Raw genomic sequence first — 22525 nt, forward strand, 5'->3', positions numbered from 1 at the left:
CAGCCACATGTCATGGCCTTCCTCAGTTCATCAGCTTTCATCCAGTTTTTGATTCATTTGTCAAACTTCTGAACCACGTGCGACTTGCCATCTTATTTTCCCCCATCAGGAATTTTCTGCAAAAAGGAAAACTTGGAAAAGGAATATATTTGTATGTACCTTGGAACAAGAAGAAAGATTTGTGCTTTAGTCGAAAATACAGATTTCAGAGGGAATGTGGTTCAAAACACACATTTAAAAAACAGGCATCTCATGCATTTCCATTTTAAAATACCATTATTTAGATTTATTTAATCCTGTATCCCACTTTTCAACACTGCAAATTTACCCCAAGACTGTTGAAATCCACACTTTTGGGCAAATGTCATTTAAAATAAATCAAAAACATATATATACACACACATGTAAAATAAACAAAGAGAGGCAGACTTCATTAGAAAAGTGTATTTATTGAGAGGGTTAGAGTGGTATGAGACTTGACACAGGAATGAATTTCAAAAAAAGGCGATGTAAAAGTTAACATAAAAATACATCTACATGAAAAAGTCATCTTCATTGGAAAAGCAGTGATTCGAAACACGTTAAGAATGAGGGGGGGATGCCAAATTTCTACAACCATTTACATATGGAGATAAACCTGAATATTATTTACATGGCAACAGATTACAGTATGTACATGGCCAGGAAGCTAAGTGAAGCTCACAGGAGCTTTATGTTTTGGAGGAAAAACAAAACAAAAACTACAGTCTGTCGATGTGAACAGAGTCAAAAAGGCATGGGGGGGGGGGGTTTGATTTGGCAGGGAAACAGATTTTAACAGAGACTGGAAGTTGTCCTCTAACAAAGATTGGCCCCCGACAGAATACAGCCGCTGACAAAAGTATTCAGCTCCAGTCGCCTTTTTTATGTGTCTGTGTTTTTCTCTCCCCCCTTGACAGTTTCAAATGTATTTTTAAAGGGAAGTCCCAAACGGCACAAGTTTCTTTTTCAGGGACGCCTTTGAGTCACGACTCAGTGCTAACACAAGAAATTCTCACGACCGGTTTCACATCTCACCACGGCGATATTGGTTACAGTATATTCAGACAGTCGCGAGCAAATCTGTGCATCTATTAACAGACATTCATCATTCAGGCAAACAGTGGGGGTGGGGTGGTGGGGTCTGTCCCTTTAAGTGGCATCCAGTCAGAGATGAAAACAAAAGAGAGACAGAGGATTCTGGGCAGACGATCGCGGGTCAAAAGCCGGGAGGAGACGGTACCAAACACCACCCAGCTGAGTTTCACCGCTCCACCGCCCAGATAGAGATTACATTATTCAGTTAGTTTGCCAACAATGACGTCAGCTTTAATGCCGTTTTTTTTGATTCAACCCTGAGAAAAACAGCGGACTCCATGTTCACTGACTTCACCTGCCTGTTGTTTCAACAACCCCCCCCAAAAAAAAGGAGAAAAAAGGACAACTTGCATCTTTAATTAGTTTAAATGAAGCTTAAGAGTGACTCTTTCAGTGGGCACAAAATGCAGGATTTCAAATGATTTTTACCTATAAGACATCATGTGGAGAGGCGTTGTAGGTTCAGTCTTTTCTGTAGGTCAGTTTTTCCACGGACAAGGTGCCAAGTTCCCACATCAAATCCTTAAACAGTTCTCAACTCCTTTCCGCCCATCGACGAACGAACTGGTCCTTGTCCTGGTGAGTCTTGCTCTGTGCCAGCAAGAAAAACAGAAGAGTGGCGACGGGAGGTTGGAGGAATGAGGGAGAAGGAAAAAAAAAAGGGAAAAAAAAGGAGAATTGTGCAGTCTCCAGATCATCATCATCATCAACCCTCTACGAACTACATAGGCCTAGAAACAATGTTCACAAAGCAGCACTGGAGAGTGCAACTGAAATAATGGGAGTGATTTCAGACAAGATGAATTCAGTGCTTGGACAAAAAAAGACCGGCAAATCAACTCTGGCGCAGAAAATCTTTGTTTCGTTTTTTCAAGAACCGTCTTAACTCGCAATGTTGTACCAACAACAACATACTTATTGTGGTTATTTCCTGTGTTGGTCTTCTTAGCAAGTTGTACGTCTGGTTCAGACACCACAATGCCCGGTTTGTAACAAAAAAAAGAAGAAAAAAAAGAAAACGGTTAGCTGGTTTCCACAGCCAGGCACTGGCACTGTGGAGGCGGAGCTCCGGCGAGAGGAGATGGTCTCAAGACGGAAGCAGCAGAGATGGGATGTCACCCAACATCCAAACTGTCTGCTTGTCTTTTTTTTCTTCTTTTTTTCCCCCTGTTAAAACCTCAGACGTTCTCGCCCTACTGACTCGGTCCCCTACCAAACCCCGAAGAAGGCCAACTCTTCTTGAGAGGAGTGTAAAAACTAATATTAAAAACGGCTGAAGAAGAAACGCTGACATCTACTGGATTCTTCTGAGGCTGGACTCTTCACGAGTCCTCTTCAGGAGCAATGGGGGGTAGGCGTGTCCCCGTTCCGGTTCCTCTACTTTCACAGGTTGACGGGAGTGGGGGGGGGGGGGGTCATTGGAGCATGAGCTTTTTGAGGTTGTCGTGGAGGATGGTGTCCTTGACGTCTCGGAACACCAGTCTGATGTTCTCCGTGTTGATGGCCGTGGTGAAGTGGTGGTACAGGGGCTTCTGGGTGGCGTCGCGCCTCTTGTCGCGGAAGCACTCCACCATGAAGGCCTGCACGTCGGGCAGGCTGTGCTCCGGCCCGGTGTAGTCGGCAAAGTAGTCCTTGAGCGGAACGCTCTTCACCTTCTCCTCCAGCAGATCCGTCTTGTTGAGGAACAGGATGATCGACACGTTGATGAAGACGCGGTTGTTGACGATGGTCTCGAAGATGTTGAGCGACTCGCGCAGCCGGTTGGTCTGCCGGTCCTCCATCAGCACCTACGTAAGACATTGGAGGGATGGAGTACAAATATTACTGTAGTTTTTGTGCTTATGATTAAAGTAATTGTAATTAAAGGAGTAAAAAATAATTCAAATCCTGTATCAGCATCAAGTTTGAGTTGGGTTCTACTTTCTTCATGTGGACATTTCAATTGATCCTTTGTGCAACTTGTTCAAACAAGTTTTAATAATGTAAACATTTCCAAAAATGAGGGTATAATATGCTGATTTCTATTTGAGGCTGCTACATACGCAGCAGCACAGGCCACATCCACACTTCTATGTTCTCGTCTCAAGCGACTACAACGCTGCTCACAATGTTTTAGTTTGAAAACTCTGGGGCTCAGTTGTTAGTACGGACGGGCAAAAACAAAGACGTTTGTAAAACGATGACACCCGCATTCACTTGCTGATTGGTTCTCATCAGTCACAAAGATAAACGCTTGCGTTTTCCACGTCGTCCTCGCTTCAAGGACCGATCCCCTACTTTTCATTATTTTAGTTTATCGTCCGTGGTGTTTTCTGTCAGTGAGCAACAATCTGCTTCCTGTTTACACCATTTTCAGGTGTATTAGTATGGACAGAGATGGGTTTTGTTTTCCATCACCATTGTAAAATGAAAATGTAGTAGTTTGGATGTAGCCACAGAACCAACAACTCCACAGACCAGGAAAGCGCATATAGACACAGTGATCGCGACTTATCAAAAAGTCACCAAACACTATCTGCTTCAAACAAACCGATTAATCCACTGATTATGTCAAGTGTGTCTGTGTGTGTGTGTGTGTGTGTTTGCTTGCGTTAGGGCGGAAACGAGGCGCCCCTGCCCCCCCACCAGCAGCGGGTTCTCACCTGATCGTATTCAGAGGAGGAGACGAGGAAGAGGATGGAGGTGACGCAGTCGAAACACTCGAACCAGCGCCTCCGCTCGGACCGCTGCCCTCCCACGTCCACCATCTTGAAGGGAACGTCCTTGATCTTAAAGTCGTACTCGTGGACGCCTTTGGTGGGTTTGCGGGCCAGCAGGATGTCCGGCTGACTGGGAAGGTAGTTCTAGTGGAGAGGTGGAGAGAAACAATGAATAAATGTCTACATATAAAAATATATATGTCCATAAACTTGTCCATAAGTTATCTAGAGAATATGAAGAAAACTTCATTTAAGTTTTAAAGACAATTTAATATAAGACAATGTGCTTCCAAGATATTTTTCTTAGGAATATAACCACTGTGGCCGTTCATCAGGCGAACTTAAATTGTGTAGACTGTGCAGCATTGAACTAAAACATAAAATGTCAGATTCCGACAATCAGCGCGGGGCAGAAACAACTTACCTGATCGCCGAGCTTATCCAGATTATCCAAGAAATACTTCACAGACTCACCCTGCGACAGGACAGAGGCGGAATTTCTGTTAATTCTACACAAATTATTACAGGCGGTCGTTTTTACTCATAAACAATGCAAATCGATGCAAGCGATACAATACATTTGTTGTTGTGGTGACATGGAGCAACACACGCGCACCCACGCACACGCACGGGGAAAACCTGTTTTTTTCTTTCTTTCAGACCTGAATTTGCTCCGAGGACTTGAAGCAGGATGCAAAGTATTCGGTGTAGCAGCAGACACGTGTGTGTGTGTGAGAAACTGTTCCTTTGATCTAGACAGAAATGTAGCAAGGTGTGTGTGCGTGTGTGTGTGTGTGTGCGTGTGTGTAGGGGATGTCTTTTCGAGGCCATTTTAACTCTGTTCATGCAGAAATAACGCAAGCCCAGACATGAGGCTGCCAGGACTGAGGTGCATTCCTTTATCTGTGTTTTGTGTGTGTGTGTGTGTGTGTGTGTGTGTGTGTGTGTGTGTGTGTGTGTGTGTGTGTGTGTGTGTCCTGTGCTCAAGATGAACCAAAATCCAGCTGCAAAAAAAAGCTAAAGCAACGTGTTTCCCCCGTGACCCACGGTGTCGCCACGCCTTGTCAGGCGACTGCTTTGCATGTATTTTGCATTAATGCGACACTAAAGCGACGCAAGTGTTGTAAAATTAAAAATCTCATCAGTAGCAGTGACTGTTTGGGTTGGATTTCTGCGTGCTGGTGCCATGTACCAGCCATTTTCCCTTACTGTAAAGCTCCTGTACTCACCTATTGATCTCTTAAAAAAAAAAAAACTAACCTGACCTGAAAAACTTGTGAGTGTGTGTGTAAGGCTAAGATTACAAAAGGGAGGAGCAGAGCGTTGTGGTGCTCAGGTTAAGCCTACAGACAGAAGAGTTTCCTTTCTGTGAAGCTGATTTTGATTTCAGTCATAGTTCCGTCTTCACCCGAGTAAAGAAGCTCAAATCTGAGCAGACTGGTGGTTTTTTAAAATCATCACAAAAAAAAAGATCCCAGAGATAGAAAAAGGAGAAGAGAAACAAGGAGAGTCGTCACTCTGAGCTCATTATGCAGCACGACAGCGCCTGCAGTTTATATACGAACGTGTCGTAAACGCCAAACCGAAAACGAGACGTGGCCACTTAACAAGTAATCAGATCTACTGTTTTTTATGACTTGATCATTAACATGTAAAAAAAGAAAAGAAAGAAAAAAAGAAATTAGATGACAAGTGAGAGAAAATGTTTATGGTTGATTTTAAAATGCCCTGAACTCTGAACTTTGCCCGACTGAAAGTGAGATAATCTGTGTGTGTGGGTTCAATGTGTGTGTTTTTAATGAGCGATACGAGCCGGGCCTGAGGGCACGTGTGATCTGTGATGCAAATACACAAAGAGCCGGGTCACAACACAACAGGGCTGCGTCTGCTGGCAGAGAAACAAATCAGTCCTCGGGAACGAGAGAAGGGGAAAACATTTTAAACAGCTCCCAACAGAGCAACTCTGCGTCTTCTGGTTTTGAATGAGTGACAGTTTGTCTTTCTGATATTTTGTAAAAAGCAATGTTACATAACGACGTGATAAATCAAGAGAGAACAGAGTCATTTTCTAATATAGAAACGGACTTCTTTTTGCAACCAGTAGAGTCGCCCTCTGCTGGTGATTCCAGAGAATACAGGCTTCAGGCACTTCGGCATTGGCTTCACTTTCCAGACCCTAGCTAATTGTTGCAGCACTAAACGAATTATCAGCAACACCCCGACGATAGATTCAGAGGTGTTGAAAATGTACATTTCAAATTCACTGATTCCAGCTTCTAATTTTTTTCTGTTTTCTATGATAATAAATGTAATACATCACATGGGGCGTTTAACTTTTCTTTTTTTTTTAAAGTTAGCTGCAGCTCGACATACAGACAGAATGAATATGTGTGTGTGTCCTTGTACTTTGTGTAATTTGAGGTGTGTGACTCTTTAGTGTTTGTGTGCAAATAACACCGAGCGGGAGAGCCGGGGCTCTGTTTGTGAGCATAAAGCTGTTTAACTACAGATCAACATTCCTGCTCTGATCACTCTTATTCCCCCTTATGTCTGCACAACAGGCTCACACCAACAAGCTGAGTGTGTGTGTGTGTGTGTGGGGGGGGCTAACAACAAAACACCATTGACAACAGTTCAGCCTTATGCAACGGACAGAAACTTTTTAATTTTCTGCTTTTGTCTCGTTACCACGTGCAATTGGAGAAGTGGGTCCCCTGCTCCCTCCTCAGCGGGGGGGGGGGGGGGGGGGGGGGGGGGGGGGGGGGGGGGGGGGGGGGGGGGGGGGGGGGGGAGGCTCCTCAACAGCTGGACAACGTATTGCGTTTATGACATGACCTGACGCCTTACATAAAATAAGCAAGTACAAGGCAGCATAATTATTCGACTTTGTGGAAAAATAATACCAGGCTAAAGAAGAGCACAGATGCGCTGTTGTTGTGGAGCAGAGGTCAGTGTGTTAAAAGGTGCATGCTGACGAGCGAGGAGTTGGGGGGGGGGTGTAAACAGGAAGCTGACTCAATCACATGTTGTGGCTGCTCACTATAGAGCGAGGGGGCGCCAGGGACAGAAGAATCAGAGCGATAGATACAGGGAGGATGAATTAAGAGGAGAAGCAGTTTCACTTTCTGTTTTCACAGCTGCTTTGCCGGCCTCTGAACTCGCTAAGCCCAAATTTCGCTAAATCCCAACTTGACACACCAGAAAAGTCTCGACTGATCGAGTTGTGTATGAGAAAAGTTCTCAACAGTGTGAGGTGGAGCCACCATTATGTTTCTGTACTGTTATTTCAATGTGTATGTGCGTGTGTGTGTGTGCATGTCCGTACCAGCTGAAACTCCCTACGGCGATCGTAGGCATTCTGAATGCCCGAGTCCGCCCACAGAGCTGCGATGGCCGACAGGTACCGCAAGAAGATGGACGTCTCCAGCTGCCCGCTGGCCATCTTCGCCGAGCGGGTGTCGAACGCCATGAGGCTGTCGCCGTGCCGCTGGTTGTCCGGGTCGCCCCACGGGATGTGCAGCTTCTCCCGCGCGTCCACCAGCACACGAATACCTGGAGGAAGATCGAAAAGAGGTCACCATTAGAGAGGCAGCATCTTAAAAGCTATCTCTCTCTCTATATATATATTAATATTTTTTCTGGTTTCTTTACTCCTCTATGACAGTAAACTAAATATCTTTGGTGTGTGGATTAAACAAAACATCATCTTGGGGTTTTGGGAAACACGATCGACAGTTTTCACCATTTTATTGACTAAACAACTAATCGAGAAAATAATAGAGAGATTAATCCATAATGAAATATAGTCATTAGTTGCAGCCCTAGGCTTCACACAAACCTGTTTTGACTGACGGACGTGTTGTACTAACAGGATGTAAAAGTAATGATTATTTAAAAAAAAAAGAAGGTTCCACAGTAACAAGATAATCCAACACACTCAATACACAATCTATAAATTGTTGAAACTACTCGTTATTTTCCTTATTGATTGATAATTTTGTCAACAAGGTGTCGGTATAGAGGGAAAGTTGCCCATCACTTGTCACGTCTTGTTGTCGGTCAGTTTAATCCTCATATGCAAGAAGACAGATACTGAATGTTTTTGAAAGTTTCGCCCTAATCAGTCAATTAGGGCTGCAACTAACGATTATTTTCATAATCGATTAATCTGACGATTATTTTCTCGAATTCTCGATTAGTTGTTTGGTCCATAAAACGTCAAAAAGTGGTGAAAAATGTCGACCGTGTTTCCCAAAAGGCCAGGTTTCTTCCACACCAATGATATTTATTTTACTGTCACAGAGGAGCAAAGAAACCAGAAAATATTCACATTCAAGGAGCTGAAATCAGAGAGTTTGGACTACTTTTTTCCTAAAAACTACTTAAAATAGTTGGCGATTAACTTAGTAATCGATTACGAATCGATTTAACTGTCGCAGCTCTACAGTTAATTATCAAGATAGATTATTCATTTTCTGTCAATCAACAAATAATATATTGATTTCCACCTCTTCTTGCACGAGTAACGAATAAAAGGTCCAGATTTTCCCTATGATTTCTATTCTGATGACTGATCTAATAAACATGTGTGTGTGTGTGTGTGTGTGGGGGGGGGGGGGGGTTACAGCAGCACCCCACCTTGCATATGAATACATTTGTGAGACTTGTTATGATTTATTTGACTATTTACACTGAAGTCAGTGGAGAGAAAGTTGGGGATTATAATTTCTATTTTTCACCTGGTAACGTCAGATACCCCACGAAGAGGACAAACAGGAAGGAACTCGTTACAACACAGCGGTGGGTTCACCCTCCATTAGCTTCGTCCCCTCGGTTTTTAGCTGTTGGGCAACAAAAAACTAGCCCAACTCGCTATTTGAACCTGCCGACTTTGTGTTCAGCTACAATGAGATAACTATTAAAATACATATTATCGAATGTGGCCTCTTTGGAAAAAGGAGGGAGGGGGGAGATGTGAGAAGGAACACGGCTCCTCTCTGGGTGTGCCGACAGCCGCTCTGGATGTTTATGTGTGTCCAGCGCCGCGAGCACAGATGTGGAAACTTTGCCCATCCATTTTCGCCGCCTTTCTGGGGCCTTTCGGTCGCAGCGGGGCGGCTATACACCCCCCGCACCGCCGCCACCCGCGTAACCTCTCCCCCCCCCCCCCCCCCCCCTTCCCCCTCCCCGGTGTCTGTCCCGTTAACACCGTACCTTTGATAACGTTGCTGTAGATCGTGCCTCGGAACTCCTCGCGGGCTTGCTGGTCGAAGTCCTGGCCGTGGATGATCCGCATTTGCTTGAGGAAAGTCGACTTGCCGCTCTCGCCCGCGCCGAGCAGCAGGATCTTCACGAGCCGCTTCACGTACGGCTTCTCCCGCGAGAGGCATCGGTCGATCTCCTTGGACTTGCGCAGCTGCTCCACCTCGCCGCTGTTGAGCAGGCAGACGGGCAGGCAAACTTTTAGCACGGACCTGGTCGGCAGGAAATCCGCCATGTTCGCACAAACTTCATCGATGCTAATTTGATGCGCGTTCGCGCGGCGCGGCCACGAGACCAAGGCCCTTCCCTAAACTCAGGAAGTGGCGCCGCCGTCAATCTGATCTGAAGCCACCTCCCGTTTAAAAAAATTTTTTTTAAAATTTTGTTGTTGATGATTTATGTTTTTAGTAACTCACACAAACTTAACATTGTAAAGTTTGCTTCACATGTCTTGACACACAAGTATAAGTACGTGAGAATATTGTCGGTTGAAAGTGTGGATTTCAGATCATTTTCAACTTCTAATAGTCTTAGCGGACACAGTTACACAATTTAAAACTAAAACACTCGTTAACGCAGACACGTTTTACTGTTGTTAAACGCTATTTAGTGTTTTTAATCGGTTAAACGACCGTAAAATGCATTTAAATTTAATATAAATCGGACCACTACAGTGGACTGATGGTGCCACGTCGCCCTCTGCTGGTTAACTTCGGTAACCACGCAACACAGTTTGGCCCTAAGAGAATGCCGCGCTCTGATTGGTTGGTTCGCTTTCATTAGGTACGCTGCTTTAAAAGACCATTGGAAATATGGCAATTTCTAATCGAAGCCGCTTGAAAAAGACCAATAAAACTGGAAATGCAGACAGATAAGCATTTGGTTTTCTTGAATCTTCGGGGGATAGTATACTGAGAAAATCACATGACGGCTGTAAATAATTAATAAAAAAAATATTCATTTAAAAAAATATATATTCGGTACTTTTAAATTTACATATAATGTTATGCCAGGGATTGATCTGGTGCATTGTCAGTCTGCATCACAACCCACCAAGGGATTTTAACCCAATTCGACCAGAACATCCACTTGTTGTATGCGAGAGATGGGAATGTATTATGTTTACAATTTTTTCCGAGCCTCCAAGTAGAAGCAGGTGGCGAAGCACGTGAAGGCAGCATCAATATCGACGATTGCACTTCCCCTCCAGCGTCCATCCGCACAAGACGCAGCGGCTTCGCAGGCGACAGTAGCAGCATCGTATGCGTGCGTGCGTGTGTGTTTTGTGACTGAGGGAAAAAGCCTCATCATGACCATCAGAAACACGCTCCGGGATCATGGGCAGAGGTATCGACCGAGGATCGCTTGTCTCAAGAAGGTAGGTTTATCCTTCTTCCATCAGGGGTGCTGATCACAGCCCCCCTCGGGCTTATAGACTATACCTGCAGACGCACCTATGGATAGTTCACTTATATGAATTCTGTGGCGTGATGCTTGCACAGTAGTGGCCCTTCTTCTGTAACCCCCACAAAACCATTGCATTTTCTCTCACAAACTGCGTTAAGCCTCTAAAAACAGTCTGGTCCTCCTCAGTCTGCATGATGCTTTATGATTTATTAAGATTAGACATTTGAGTAAAACACAAAAAAAAGCTCACAGGAACCACTTGGACCACAGGATTATTTTGAGGAAGTGCAAACAAAACAGATAACAACGTATGCCCTGTTTTTAATGATGCATCCATTGCATGATTAGCAGAGAAATAAAAGCCATCAAAAATGATGATGAGACATAAAATAAAAAAAACATGCAGCACATCCCATGTTAATATTTTGGTTCTTGCGCGCTTGTCCATATCTACCTGTCACACTAAACCGTGTGTTTTGGTTCAACCTTTTCACAAGGATAAGGTCATTTATTTTAATAAGCATTAAGCCTGGATCAGTATCGCTGCTCCCATCTACACCAACCAGCTGCTGGAGAGAAGTTAATCCAGACAGGCACAGTGTATTGGACAACAATGACTCGCTCCTGCAGCAAGCACACATTTCAAATTCACTAAATATTTAACTTTTGGCTATAGAGAAAAAAAAAGTGCAGGGAATATTGAGACAAAAGCCACTGAACACTCATTTAACATTTCCATCCATTTGGGTTACATTTATTTAACATTAATAAACTACTGTGATTTCAAACAAATGGGCCTACGAATGTGAAACTATTTGGATGTATTTATTTTAAATAAATGAATCTGATTATAAAGTATATAAAAAACACACTAGTTTTAGTATTTTTGTAATCCCTAAAATCCAGACCTAACCAACCGTCCAGGGCTTTTCTGTTTGGAGTTCGCATGTTCTCCCCGTGTCAGCGTGGGTTCTCTCCGGGGTTCTCCGACTTCCTCCCACAGTCCAAAGACATGCAGATTGTGGTTAAAGGACGATTGGAGATTCTAAATTGACCATAGGTGTGATAGTGTCTGTATGTTGTCCCTGTGACGGGCTGGCGAAGGATAAAGCGGTATAGATGATGGATGGATGGATGGATGGATGGATGGTAATCCCAAATATTAAGGCCTAGATATTTTTGTGGGTGATGCTTTGTGAGCAAAATATCTATGGGTCAAACTGTCATGCTCTCCAGGGGAATGCTCACCAAAACTAATATCCAGGAGAACTTGTCATGTGATTTGGTCCACGAAAGCCCACTTTGGTCCGGATCAGCCTGAGGCTAATAGCCTCTCCAGGACGACTCCAAAGCACAAAGTTACATCACTTGCAGTCAGCCGCATACACACTCTCTCTCTCTCTCTTACACACACACACACACACACACACACACCCTGAAGTAACAATTTCTTGCTCTGCGCTCCACACCTGAGCTGTGGGATCAGTGGGGATCCGGTGATATGATAACATTAAAAAACAGTTTACAGGGCAGTGACTCACCGCAAAAACCTCCCACACAAGCCAAACAATAGCAAGAAGATCAGGATATGGAACAAACTCCCCTCTCTCTCTCTCTCTCTCTCTCATCTCACCTCTCAACACGTTTTACACGCAGTGCTGCGGTTCACAACTGCAGTGTTGTTTTTGGAGGACAGAGCTGATTAGCCGTGTCGAGAGAATCCGTCACTAAATCACCCAACTTCTGTTTGATAGGAAGTTTAAATTGCAAGCTTTGATAGTGAGCCTTAGCATCCCAGAGTATTTAAGTGAATTAGAGGCAATTAGATGGCATCTAACATCTGCCTTTTTCATCCACAAATCATCATTATGTGCTTCCTCTGATTTTTCCAACCTGTTGTCCAGGCAACCCCAGTGACCCCCCCCCCCCCCACACACACACACATACACACACACACACACACACACACACACACACACACTCCACAATCAGTTGTTGTTGTTGTTGTTATTGTTGTGGTAACCTCTCCTCATCCTGTTCCCACGCAGGCAGAGAAGGTGCTGCTGGAGATGCAGGACCCCAAGACAGGAGTCAAATCACAGCCTCAGAGACTGGTGATCACAACCATACCACACGCCATAACTGGTACACACACACACGCACACGCACACGCACACGCACACACACACACACACACAATATTGATATTCAGCAGCTGGTTGAGTGATTTATTTCCCCCCTGCATAGTCTCACTGGAGGATACCAGAGCTCCGGGCTCAAACTCAAGAGCTACTGATTTTATCTCCATGACAACCCCCGCGGTCTCAGAGTCAGGATAAGTAGGAGGTGAAGAGGAGGATGAGGATGATGATGATAGAGTGGGCAAGAGAGAAAAAAAAGAAAGAAAAAAAGAAGCAGAGACAGAAATAAGAGGGAAACACAGAGAGACGGTGAGGAGGTGGAGGTTGCGGAGGAGGAGAAGAGGAAGAGAGGGAACCTAGACTTCTACGTCATCTGTGAGCTCTGAATCCAGGCGGATGGATGAAAGTCTTTCATTCCTCCTCCTCCTCTCTTCCTCCTTCCGTCTGTCTCCCCACATTAGCGTTAGAGGCTCACAGGACACAGGACACAGTCAGCAGTGGTGTATCAGAGGGGTCTGGCATTTACAGGCACACACTCAACACCCCTTTCCTGTTGTTCGCCGTCAGAGCTGCTTTTGTAATGGGCCACACACACACACACACACACATTTACCTTTGACTTATCATTTGCATCTTTTATCCTCAGGTGAAGACATCCTTTCCTGGTTGGCAGACAGATTTCAAATAGACACACAAGGTGAGAGATATAGAGAATATACTGTATTTATGTATACACACACACACACACACACACACACACACACACACACACACACACACACACACACGCACACACACACACACAAACACAAACACACAGACACATATAAAAACAAATTCCAGTTTTAACAGCTTATCATGATAGGGCTTTTTAAATAAATCTTATTATTTACATTCTTCTTATTTAAAAAAAATATTTCTGTTTATTATAATTTTTCGGTCTGTATATATATTTCTAGTTTTGGTCGGAGCAACTGTAACGAAACCCAATTCCCCCACACGGATCAAACAGAGTATTTTCTTCAGATTGCCCTTTCATGGAAATTATAATTGTCTCTACAGAGGCGAGGAACTTTGGCTCGATGCTCGTGGCGCTAGGATACATCTACCCTCTGCAGGACCACAAACGCTTGGTGATCAAACCGGATGCATCCCTCTATCGCTTCCAGGTAAACACACGCACCACGTGTCACTTCGTGTTCGAATAAGATAAATAAAAATCTTCCTTTTAAAAGTTAAATTTCCAAAAAAGAAACTGCTCTGACTTTCTGGCCTGTTACAGTTGTTTCTCTGCCTTTTTTTTGTCCTTCCCAGACACCGTACTTCTGGCCCACGCAGCAGTGGCCCGTTGAGGATACAGATTATGGTGAGTGTGACTTTTTGATTTTGACTACAGACTCTGTTACCACCACTCAGTTAACTAAACTCCTTTTATCCCTCATCCCTGAAGCGATCTACCTGGCGAAAAGAAACATACGCAAGAAAGGAATCCTGGAGCTGCACGAGCAGGTGAGAGCCAGACGGAGGCGACCCGGGAGAAATTAAGTTTTTCGCTTGTGGGCGCTCACCGACGCGTCATTTCTCTGCTGCCCCTCAGGAGCAGTATAACCGACTGCACAAGTGGATGAATCATAAATGGGATTTCATAGTGATGCAAGCTAAAGAGCAGTACAGGTACGTGGGGACGAAACTCAAAGAAGTCAACTGACTTGAAGATCGCAGAGGAGTTATGAATTCCGTTTGGGTTTTTCAGGGCTGCAAAGGAGAGGAAGAAGCCGGACCGCGTGGTGTTTGACTGCCAGGAGAGAGCGTACTGGGTGGTTCACCGACCTCCGGTGAGAATACACACTCATTGACATAATGCATTCACTAACCATCAGAACTAAAGGCCTAAGCCCAACCCTCACCCTAACCTGAATCTGATACCCAACTCTAACACTAACCCTAAAACCAAGGCTTAACCCTCAAACCGCCCTTTGAAGGGGTGTGACCCGTCAAAGTGTCCTCACTGTGTATGGTCTATTAGGCAAAAGGGTCCCCACAAAGATAGAAGTACAAGTACAGACACACACACAAAGATAGTGATCAGACCTGCACTGCACACACAACATGCACCTTCATGTTAGATGACAGCGGATCGCTATCAGACAGCAAGGTCTGAAAATTTCACTCCACCTCTTTACTTCTTCCCAGGGTGTCTCATTATCTCTACCCATGATGCCTCATTACCGTTACATGTCCAGTTGGCGGAAAAGGGCATGACTGATTAATATTTCACACTGCGCGGGGGGGGGGGAATGTGGCGCCAGGGTTTTTCGGGTCTCGTGCTCATCGCGAGTCTCGGTTTCTCCCAGTGTCGCCCCCCCCCCCCCCCCCCCCCCCCCAAAAAAAAATAGTGGTCGACGTCTTTCCAGACAGCCGGTGGTTTCCCAAATGACCCGGGTTCACTGTGCTGTCAAGTGGATTGTGCTAATTTGATGAAGTGCGAATGTGTCTGGGAATTCGCTCATGTTAAGCAAATATAATTTGAAATGATGAGGGGCCTCAATGCAGGTCGCACTTCATGTCATCACTTTGAGGTGAGGCAATGAATTATCCAGGTCATACTGTGTTAATATATTTGTTTTCAGAACATGAAAATGTCCGGAACATTGGGAAACAGCGCAAAGGTTACTGACGTCCAACTTTCTGCATAATAATCACACAAAGTGTTGAACAAGCTGCAGTATAACTCATCTCCCTCCGCCTTAGGCAACAAACGTATTCATCCCCCCTTCAAAAATAAAACCTCCATCTTCATTGATCTGTCCTTTGATAAACATATTGTGTAATCTTTGTGTGTGTGTGTGTGTGTGTGTGTGTGTGTGTGTGTGTGTGTGTGTGTGTGTGTGTGTGTGTGTGTGTGTGTGTGTGTGTGTGTGTGCAGCCAGGGACAGTAAGCGCCATGGACTATGGACTGGACAGACGAATAGATCCTAATGCAGACGAGGTATGTCCCACCTTGTCGTTGCTTATATGTGATATAACACATAATCGATAATAGCAAAATGTAATATATGTATTTTTTTCCCCCCTCAGGAAAAAACACCAGACTTCTACGGGAGAATTGTGAGTGAGATTTTAAACTGAACTCTTTCTTTGACTTTTCCAACATTTCCCATGTTTGTTTCCTTTAAACCGACACCCGTGTTAACTGACAGCAGTGATCCACAGAGACAGGCCTCTTCATATCACCTCTCTTCTGCCTCCTGCAGATGATCTTTACCCAGCAGTCTATCATGAGGCCCAGGGTGAAGTCATCTGTGTCCATTGGAGCGTAAGATATCCCATCGTATATCTTACCACTTCTCCTGTATCCCAAAGTGTGTGTCTTGTGTGTGACCCCCTGCAAACGCACAGAAACTTTTATTACGTCTCTAACCGACTATGCTGCAAATGGAGGACAGTCAAAAGTCGTGCACAGATGAGATCTGAGGGGCAAACGTGTTAGGTCTAGACAGTAATATTGACTGACCAACAGCCCCCATGAACAAGCACTGGGTGACGATGAAAAGGAAAAACAGTTCTATAAGTTAAATTTTTGCCTTTTGGAAATGGTTACAAATCTGCATCTGGATCCAAATCTACATCTAAAGTTATTCTTTCTTCTCACTCTCGTGGTGACGACATCTCAGGAACACCTCCAGAGAATATCCACAAAATTGGCACCGACGTTCACTCGGAGTCAAGAGAGAACTAATTAGATGTTAGTGGTCAAAAGTCAAAGGTCAAGGTCACTGTGACCTGATTTAATACATTTTGACCTTAATGTGATATCTCACGGCTGCTGTCAGGGAATTTCTTCAAAGGGGAACTGATTCCATTACTTTTAATAAAAACCCAGAGTTAAGTTTTCATCAATGCTTCTAATGAAAAACATGATTTTTTTAATTATTTCCCCCCTGTTTTTGCAGATTGGTGAAATACTGCGCCACCTATAACGGCCACGACCCTTTCCTCTCCAAGTGTCTTCCCAGCAACCCCTGGATCACTGATGACATCACATACTGGAACTTGAACATGCCCAAGTGCGTCGACTGAGGACGATGCATATTTTCTATCATATTCATTGAGGTTCCGCTGAATTTGAAATGACTTAAATTGAGTGATTTTCTTCCTCCGTGGTTATTTCTGTGTGCGTCAGTGTGGAGATACCGACGAAGATGCGCGTGGAGAGGTGGACGTTCAGCTTCGGAGAGCTGCTCTCAGACCCTCGAGGACGAGACGATTTCAGACTCTTCCTGAAGAAAGAATTCAGCGGTACGAGGGTCGATGGCAGAAATGTTATTGATGCGAACTTGTTGCACTGAAGATTTAATTTTTGATCCTGCAGAGTTAATATTTCAGCCAATAGATGGAGCCGAGAATAGCATCTTAACCGTGTTCCCTTTTCCGTTATTTCCTTTTCTACCGTTTTAGGTGAGAACTTGGCATTCTGGGAAGGTTGCGAGGATCTGAAGTGGGGCACAGCTGCGACGATGAGAGAGAAAGCAGAGCAGATCTACAAGTAATGTCTTCATTTCTAGCTTGTGTATAATATATGGATCTTCTCTAATGAATGCCCTAACCAACCTAAACCTAAAGGTTGAATATCCATCTGATAGCGATAAGTCGATTAATTGATTGGTCTAATCTGCAGCTATTTCAATAATCGATTGATCAATGATTGTTTCAGTGAATTTTCAAGCCCCAAATTTTGTGGTCACAGTTTCTCTGATGAGAGGATTCACTCCTTTTCTTTCTTCTTTATCATTATAAACTGAATGTCTTTGTATTTCTAATTGTTTCTAAAAGACTTTTTTTTTTCCACCCACAATTGTTTGACAATTCATTTTCCTCAACAAAAATTTGTGCCATTTTGTTTTGTGTTTCTACAAATCTTGTGATCTCAGGAGCTTCCTTGCACGCGGCGCACCTCGGTGGATCAACATCGACGGAAAGACGATGGAAATCACCGTTAACGGCCTGAAGCACCCACACAGATATGTCCTGGACGCAGCGCAGACGCACATCTACATGCTCATGAAGAAGGTCAGTAAACACACCACCAGGCGGGTTCAACCACGAAATAATTCCCCACCGACTTGTACTCACCATCACTCCAAACCACTGTGTCACGATGGGGTTCGTGCCCATTTTGCAGGACTCATTCGGGCGATACTTGAAGTCTCCGGTCTTCAAGGACACGTTGAAGAAGGCCGTCTGTCCCGAGGAGCACAAGTACTCGTAAGAGGCGTTTTAATCAACAACTTTTACAGATGATGTCAAACTCGTGTCCACTGTTTAATTTGGGAAAACTCAAGTCAAGTGCACAGTGAGAAATGGTGCATGAAACGAGGAAAGAAAGTATTTTCATATTCACATGGGACGACAAAAGAGTGACAGTGGTCGGAAAAGCCAGAATCAGCTTTTCCTTCCATCAGCTCTTTGCTGGTCCATCTTATTCTCCTTCTCTTCTCTCTCTCATCGTTCCCGCCATCATCTCTCTCTTCCATACACTTTCATCTCCGCCCTGCAGTGACGCCCAGTTGGAGCAGAATGCGAAGAACAGGCGGCCCAGTCTCAGCCCCATCGTCCTCCGGCAGCAGGAGAAGGAGCACAGGGCCAAGATGGCGGCCAATGCCCCCGTTGACATCACACAGGTCATGAGCAAACTCAGCAAGACGGGGAAGGAGGTGTCCCCTTGTCGCCGTCCTCCTCCTCCTGCTAAGACCTAAACTGTTTATTTTCTTAATGATAATATCGGCATTTTAATGCCATTTAGTTCCAGTTTAAAGCTGCTGTAATGAATATTTTTATGAAAACAAACAGATTAAAAAGTTTTACGTGAGAGTAATGATCAACCAAGACTTTGAGCTTCTTTCAGCTCGTTGTTTTGGTTTTCCAGCCCACAGCCTTGCTGCTTACGTCCCCGCTCCCATAGTTTTTTCTCCGGTTGCAGCAGGCAGCGGCTTTCTGTGAAAAAATAAAAAATAAAAACTCAAAAAACCAAATGACCAAAGAAGTGTCACGCTGCTGCTGAGCAGAACGGAAACGTTTTGCTCCTGAAGAGTCAGATATCTCCTCAGAAGTTAGTCGAGACATAAACCAGGATCTAAAAGGAGAGAAAATATGGGAAACACAACTCCATATGAATGAGCATGTTGCTCAATAGGAAAGCATATCGGAAATGTGCAATATTGAAAACACAATCTAAATTCCGCTGCATGATTTTATAGCCTCTGTTAGATATGCACATTGGGCAGTTGGAGTATTAATAGAGAACTAATATCAGACTGTATAAAAGAGTTATTGTATCTAGTCCTGTAGTTTTGGTTTCACATATTTTCCCAGTTTTTGAGACATTCGCCCCTGAGACCACAGATTCAATTTATTTCCCTGGCAAACGTCAAAACCTGGACTAATGACACCAAAAATGAGAAAACAAGTTTTGGGGCTTCCTGTGACCTGAACTGAATTACACACCTCCATGTGCAAACGACTGTGTTGGAACATCTGTTTCATTTCTGTCCGTACAAGCTGTAACTGTCTCGTCTGTCATGCTGTTCCTCATGACACGTGTGTTGTTCCGTCCACCGTCACTCCTCCAGTGTTCTGTACTATACATGTGTGTTGTCTTCATCGTCCGCCACGAGCTAATAAAACATCAAACCGTCAACATCCCCTCACGTTCGTGTGTTTGTCTCGATTTCGTTCAGTGTCTCAAACGTCTCAACGTCACCCTCGCCTGGACGTCCCCACAAACTGTCAGTCTCTGCCAGAGAAAGTTTCTATCCTTCTTTCTTTCCCTCTTTCTGCCATCATATCAGTAATGCATTAAAGGTATATATGTATTTACAGGCAAAACAAAGAATCCATTGCTCAATCGACAGATAACAATTGATAACTGATTGTCATGATTCGAGTCAGAAAATTTTGATGTTATTATTGGGATTTTATTATTATTTCAGTAGTAAATATTTTAGGATAATTTGGACAAAAACTATTTGTCACCTTGGACTTCAGGGATCAGTTTTTTTGACCTTTTAGTATAACTGCCCTGTCCTTTTGCAATGAAAAGTAGAAGTAGTAGATAAAAGATTTAAGAGATTTTTGGTGTTCACATGTACATGGGGAACCACCTGCTGAACACTTTCCACAATACACACACGTCACTTTGAAGAAAGATCCTCTCATGATGACCCCCTAACTTCTGCCCCTTGCCCTTTGACCTCACAGCTGTGCCGCTACACCACTCCTGTCCCCCACCTCGCCGTCTACTCTGGTATCAGTGACTTCCCCTCTGCCAACGCCTCACCCTCTCTCCCCTTCCTGGCCCACTCCCCGGCCTGTCCGTCCCCCATCAGCGTGGCCTTGGACAGCACCTCGGCCTCTGAGCGGCGCGCGGAGGCCGGTGAAGGAGGCGCGGCGGGGATCCCCGAGGCCCGAGCCCCCGCTGCAGGAAGCGTGTCCAGGTCTTGCATGCCTCTCTCACTGCGCCGCCTGCTGAAGCGGGGCTGCACGCCCTCCACCATGTTCGCCAGCCTGTCGCCTAAATACCACTCAGCTGCCGGGACAAGTAGCCGCATTCAGCCCATCAGCCCGGATCAACCCAGTCAGGCTCCGCCCAGACGGATTGGCAAGTGAGTGTGAGCCAAAAACACTTGTGCATGCAAAATCCACAACGCCATGTTCTTCAGAGATATACAGTATGTTGTCATCGTTATATCTCTGTTCTACTGCTTAAGATTTCAAACTAATCACAGCAGGACAACGAGTCTGGAATTCAGAAGGGCAGAAGAAGTGAATATGAATAAAATATTCCGGAAAAAGAAACCAGGCCAAATGTCTGCTGATGTCTGTTGGTTGTAAATTTCAAACTAGATCAATATTTATAGCTTTTTACAGAAATATATTGGGTAATAGGATGCACTGGCATCGGTCAGAAAAGTGAAATGTGTCCCTCTGCTAACACAATATGGGTATCAGACGTGCGTCTTCTGTCCCTCCCTGCCTCCTTGAACAGTTTTTTCCAGATCAAAGTGGATATTCCTCCCGAGTGCCGCATCTACCCCATAGAGTCGGAGGACGAGGACGAGGAGGAGAACAGGGCCGCCTCTCGGGGAGGAGTGGGAGCCAAAGAGATCATCTGCCCCTGGGAGAGCCTCACTCCACAGAACGGCACCGGCTAATAGGATGGATTTGCACAGGTATTAAAAAAAATTAAATCGGTGCGGAGCAGATGTGAAGTGAGTCGATATGAACAGGCCCGGCGGCAGATTTTCCCTCGTGTCCCGACAGAGATAACGTATCTCATACAGAGCATTAAGGGGGTAAAAATCTCAGTGTTTATTATCCCAGCGTACATGTGGTCACATTCTCACCACCAGGCCACAAACTACAACACAAAACTGTCAATCCGAGACATTACAGTGATGGATGTTGGTCCACAGTAGACTGAGCGTCAACTTATTATGTCCAAACTCCTCTGCTGTAGCATAATCCTCTTCTCAGTTTTCAATTTCAAAACAATCTCACAACTTTTGGCCCGTCACGAGGTTTTCAGAAATACTGAGGTCTTCCAGTACCAACCCCGAAAATAATTGACAAGCCACCAAATGAGGCTGTAAAAGTTTCTGATGGTTTTCTATTAGTATTTTTAATTATTTCATTGGACCTCTCGTGACATTTTCTTAGATTAATATCTGCTTGTGAGTGCCTAACTCATTAATTCCCCCCACATTCCCAAGAACTTACTGACGGGACAACCTCAGCGGCAGCTATTTCCCCACGAACAACAAACTCCATCAGAAGTTGGAGATCAGACATATTTTGTCTAATCTCCAACTTCCTGCAACCAAACCTACGAGCCTACAGGCCCTTCAGCGATTGACCCTCAAGGCAAATGATTTGGGTGGAGTGTTCCTTTAAAACGACAGCCTCTTTGCCACCGATCTTCGCTGACGTGAGCACCAGCTGAGCCAGATGTTTTGTTCTGTTCAGGCCCCGGAGGACAACAGGGTGGATGAACATCCAAGAGATTCAAAACTTGAGCTGTAGCGTTCACATTCAAACCTCGTGTCTATTCATGGACAGTAGCCGGACAGCAGCCTTATCCACCTTCACACACCTGAACGTCTCTTTTCTTTATTTTGTTCTTGGAAGTTTTCTACAAAGCAGGCATAATGTACACGCAGAACATTTTTCGAGATTAAAAGTCGCACAATGACAACAAGTATTAACAAAAAAATCTGTATTTTTGTGAATGCCAAGGAGAGCGAAAACAACTGATGTTATATGTTACAAAATAGATTAATGTTTACATTCCAGTAAGTGATAAGCCAAATCAGACACCTATAGACTCTTGCCTGTGCACATTCCTGCTAAGAAATATAGACAATGTATTTACATATTTACCCAATAATGATCAGTTTTTCTGAAGTGGAGAATTGTCCTTGTGCTGCTCAGTAGACTTAGATGCCTCGTCCCTAATTTACTTACCTCTTTACACACATTACGTGAAATGACTGAACAGATGTATATCAGGTAAAATGGGGGCACATTATCAGCTTGTCCACATGATGTAATGGGAGGGGGTCGAGTAGTAGTTTTGTATTTGGCTCCACTGCTGTTTTGTAGCTGTTGTTTACTCTACACTAGCCAGAGGGAGGTGTCGATATTCTTATGTGGTGGTGGTGTGTACGTGGGCGGGATTACAATGTGAACTAACTGTCAGAATGTATTATCTTAACCATGTTTACAAATGCAAGAATGTGAAAAAAAACCTTAAATTTGTTGTATTGGATTTGTACATTCCATGGCTTGTGTCAAAGTGCCTCAATAAATGAAAGTCTCAACAAAAAACGCTCAACTTCCTGATAT

At 44.4% G+C, this 22525-nt stretch overlaps 2 protein-coding genes across 6 annotated transcripts; one reads left to right on the forward strand and one right to left on the reverse strand.

Annotated features, from left to right (window-relative positions):
• Window positions 1–429: 429 nt before the first annotated feature.
• LOC118288004 (guanine nucleotide-binding protein subunit alpha-13) lies at window positions 430–9422 on the reverse strand. 2 transcript variants are annotated; one of them, XM_035613738.2, is made up of 5 exons: window positions 9030–9422; window positions 7141–7367; window positions 4240–4290; window positions 3759–3959; window positions 430–2903 (listed from the first exon to the last, which is right to left on the reverse strand). In XM_035613738.2, exons 1-5 carry the CDS (start codon window positions 9310–9312, stop codon window positions 2532–2534), a joined length of 1134 nt encoding a protein of 377 aa, XP_035469631.1. In that variant the 5' UTR covers window positions 9313–9422; the 3' UTR covers window positions 430–2531. The 2 variants fall into 2 exon arrangements, with proteins under 2 accessions (XP_035469631.1, XP_035469632.1); XM_035613739.2 differs by lacking the exons at window positions 7141–7367; window positions 9030–9422 and adding an exon at window positions 4478–4501.
• Window positions 9342–22507, forward strand: LOC118288000 (regulator of G-protein signaling 9). Of its 4 annotated transcripts, none has more exons than XM_035613729.2 (20): window positions 9342–10455; window positions 12533–12629; window positions 13272–13322; window positions 13688–13794; window positions 13940–13991; window positions 14076–14134; window positions 14223–14299; window positions 14379–14460; window positions 15552–15614; window positions 15704–15733; window positions 15880–15941; window positions 16579–16692; window positions 16809–16924; window positions 17084–17171; window positions 17557–17695; window positions 17808–17890; window positions 18183–18306; window positions 19883–20286; window positions 20670–20853; window positions 21647–22507. In XM_035613729.2, the coding sequence occupies exons 1-19, from the start codon at window positions 10387–10389 to the stop codon at window positions 20833–20835; spliced, it is 1983 nt and encodes a 660-aa protein (XP_035469622.1). In that variant the 5' UTR covers window positions 9342–10386; the 3' UTR covers window positions 20836–20853; window positions 21647–22507. The 4 variants fall into 4 exon arrangements, with proteins under 4 accessions (XP_035469622.1, XP_035469621.1, XP_035469624.1 ...); XM_035613730.2 differs by adding an exon at window positions 12732–12830 and having other exon boundaries at window positions 10422–10455; window positions 20670–22507; XM_035613728.2 differs by having other exon boundaries at window positions 20670–22507.
• Window positions 22508–22525: the final 18 nt, after the last annotated feature.

Source organism: Scophthalmus maximus, chromosome 16, assembly GCF_022379125.1.
Source record: "Scophthalmus maximus strain ysfricsl-2021 chromosome 16, ASM2237912v1, whole genome shotgun sequence".
NCBI classification, from domain to species: domain Eukaryota; kingdom Metazoa; phylum Chordata; class Actinopteri; order Pleuronectiformes; family Scophthalmidae; genus Scophthalmus; species Scophthalmus maximus.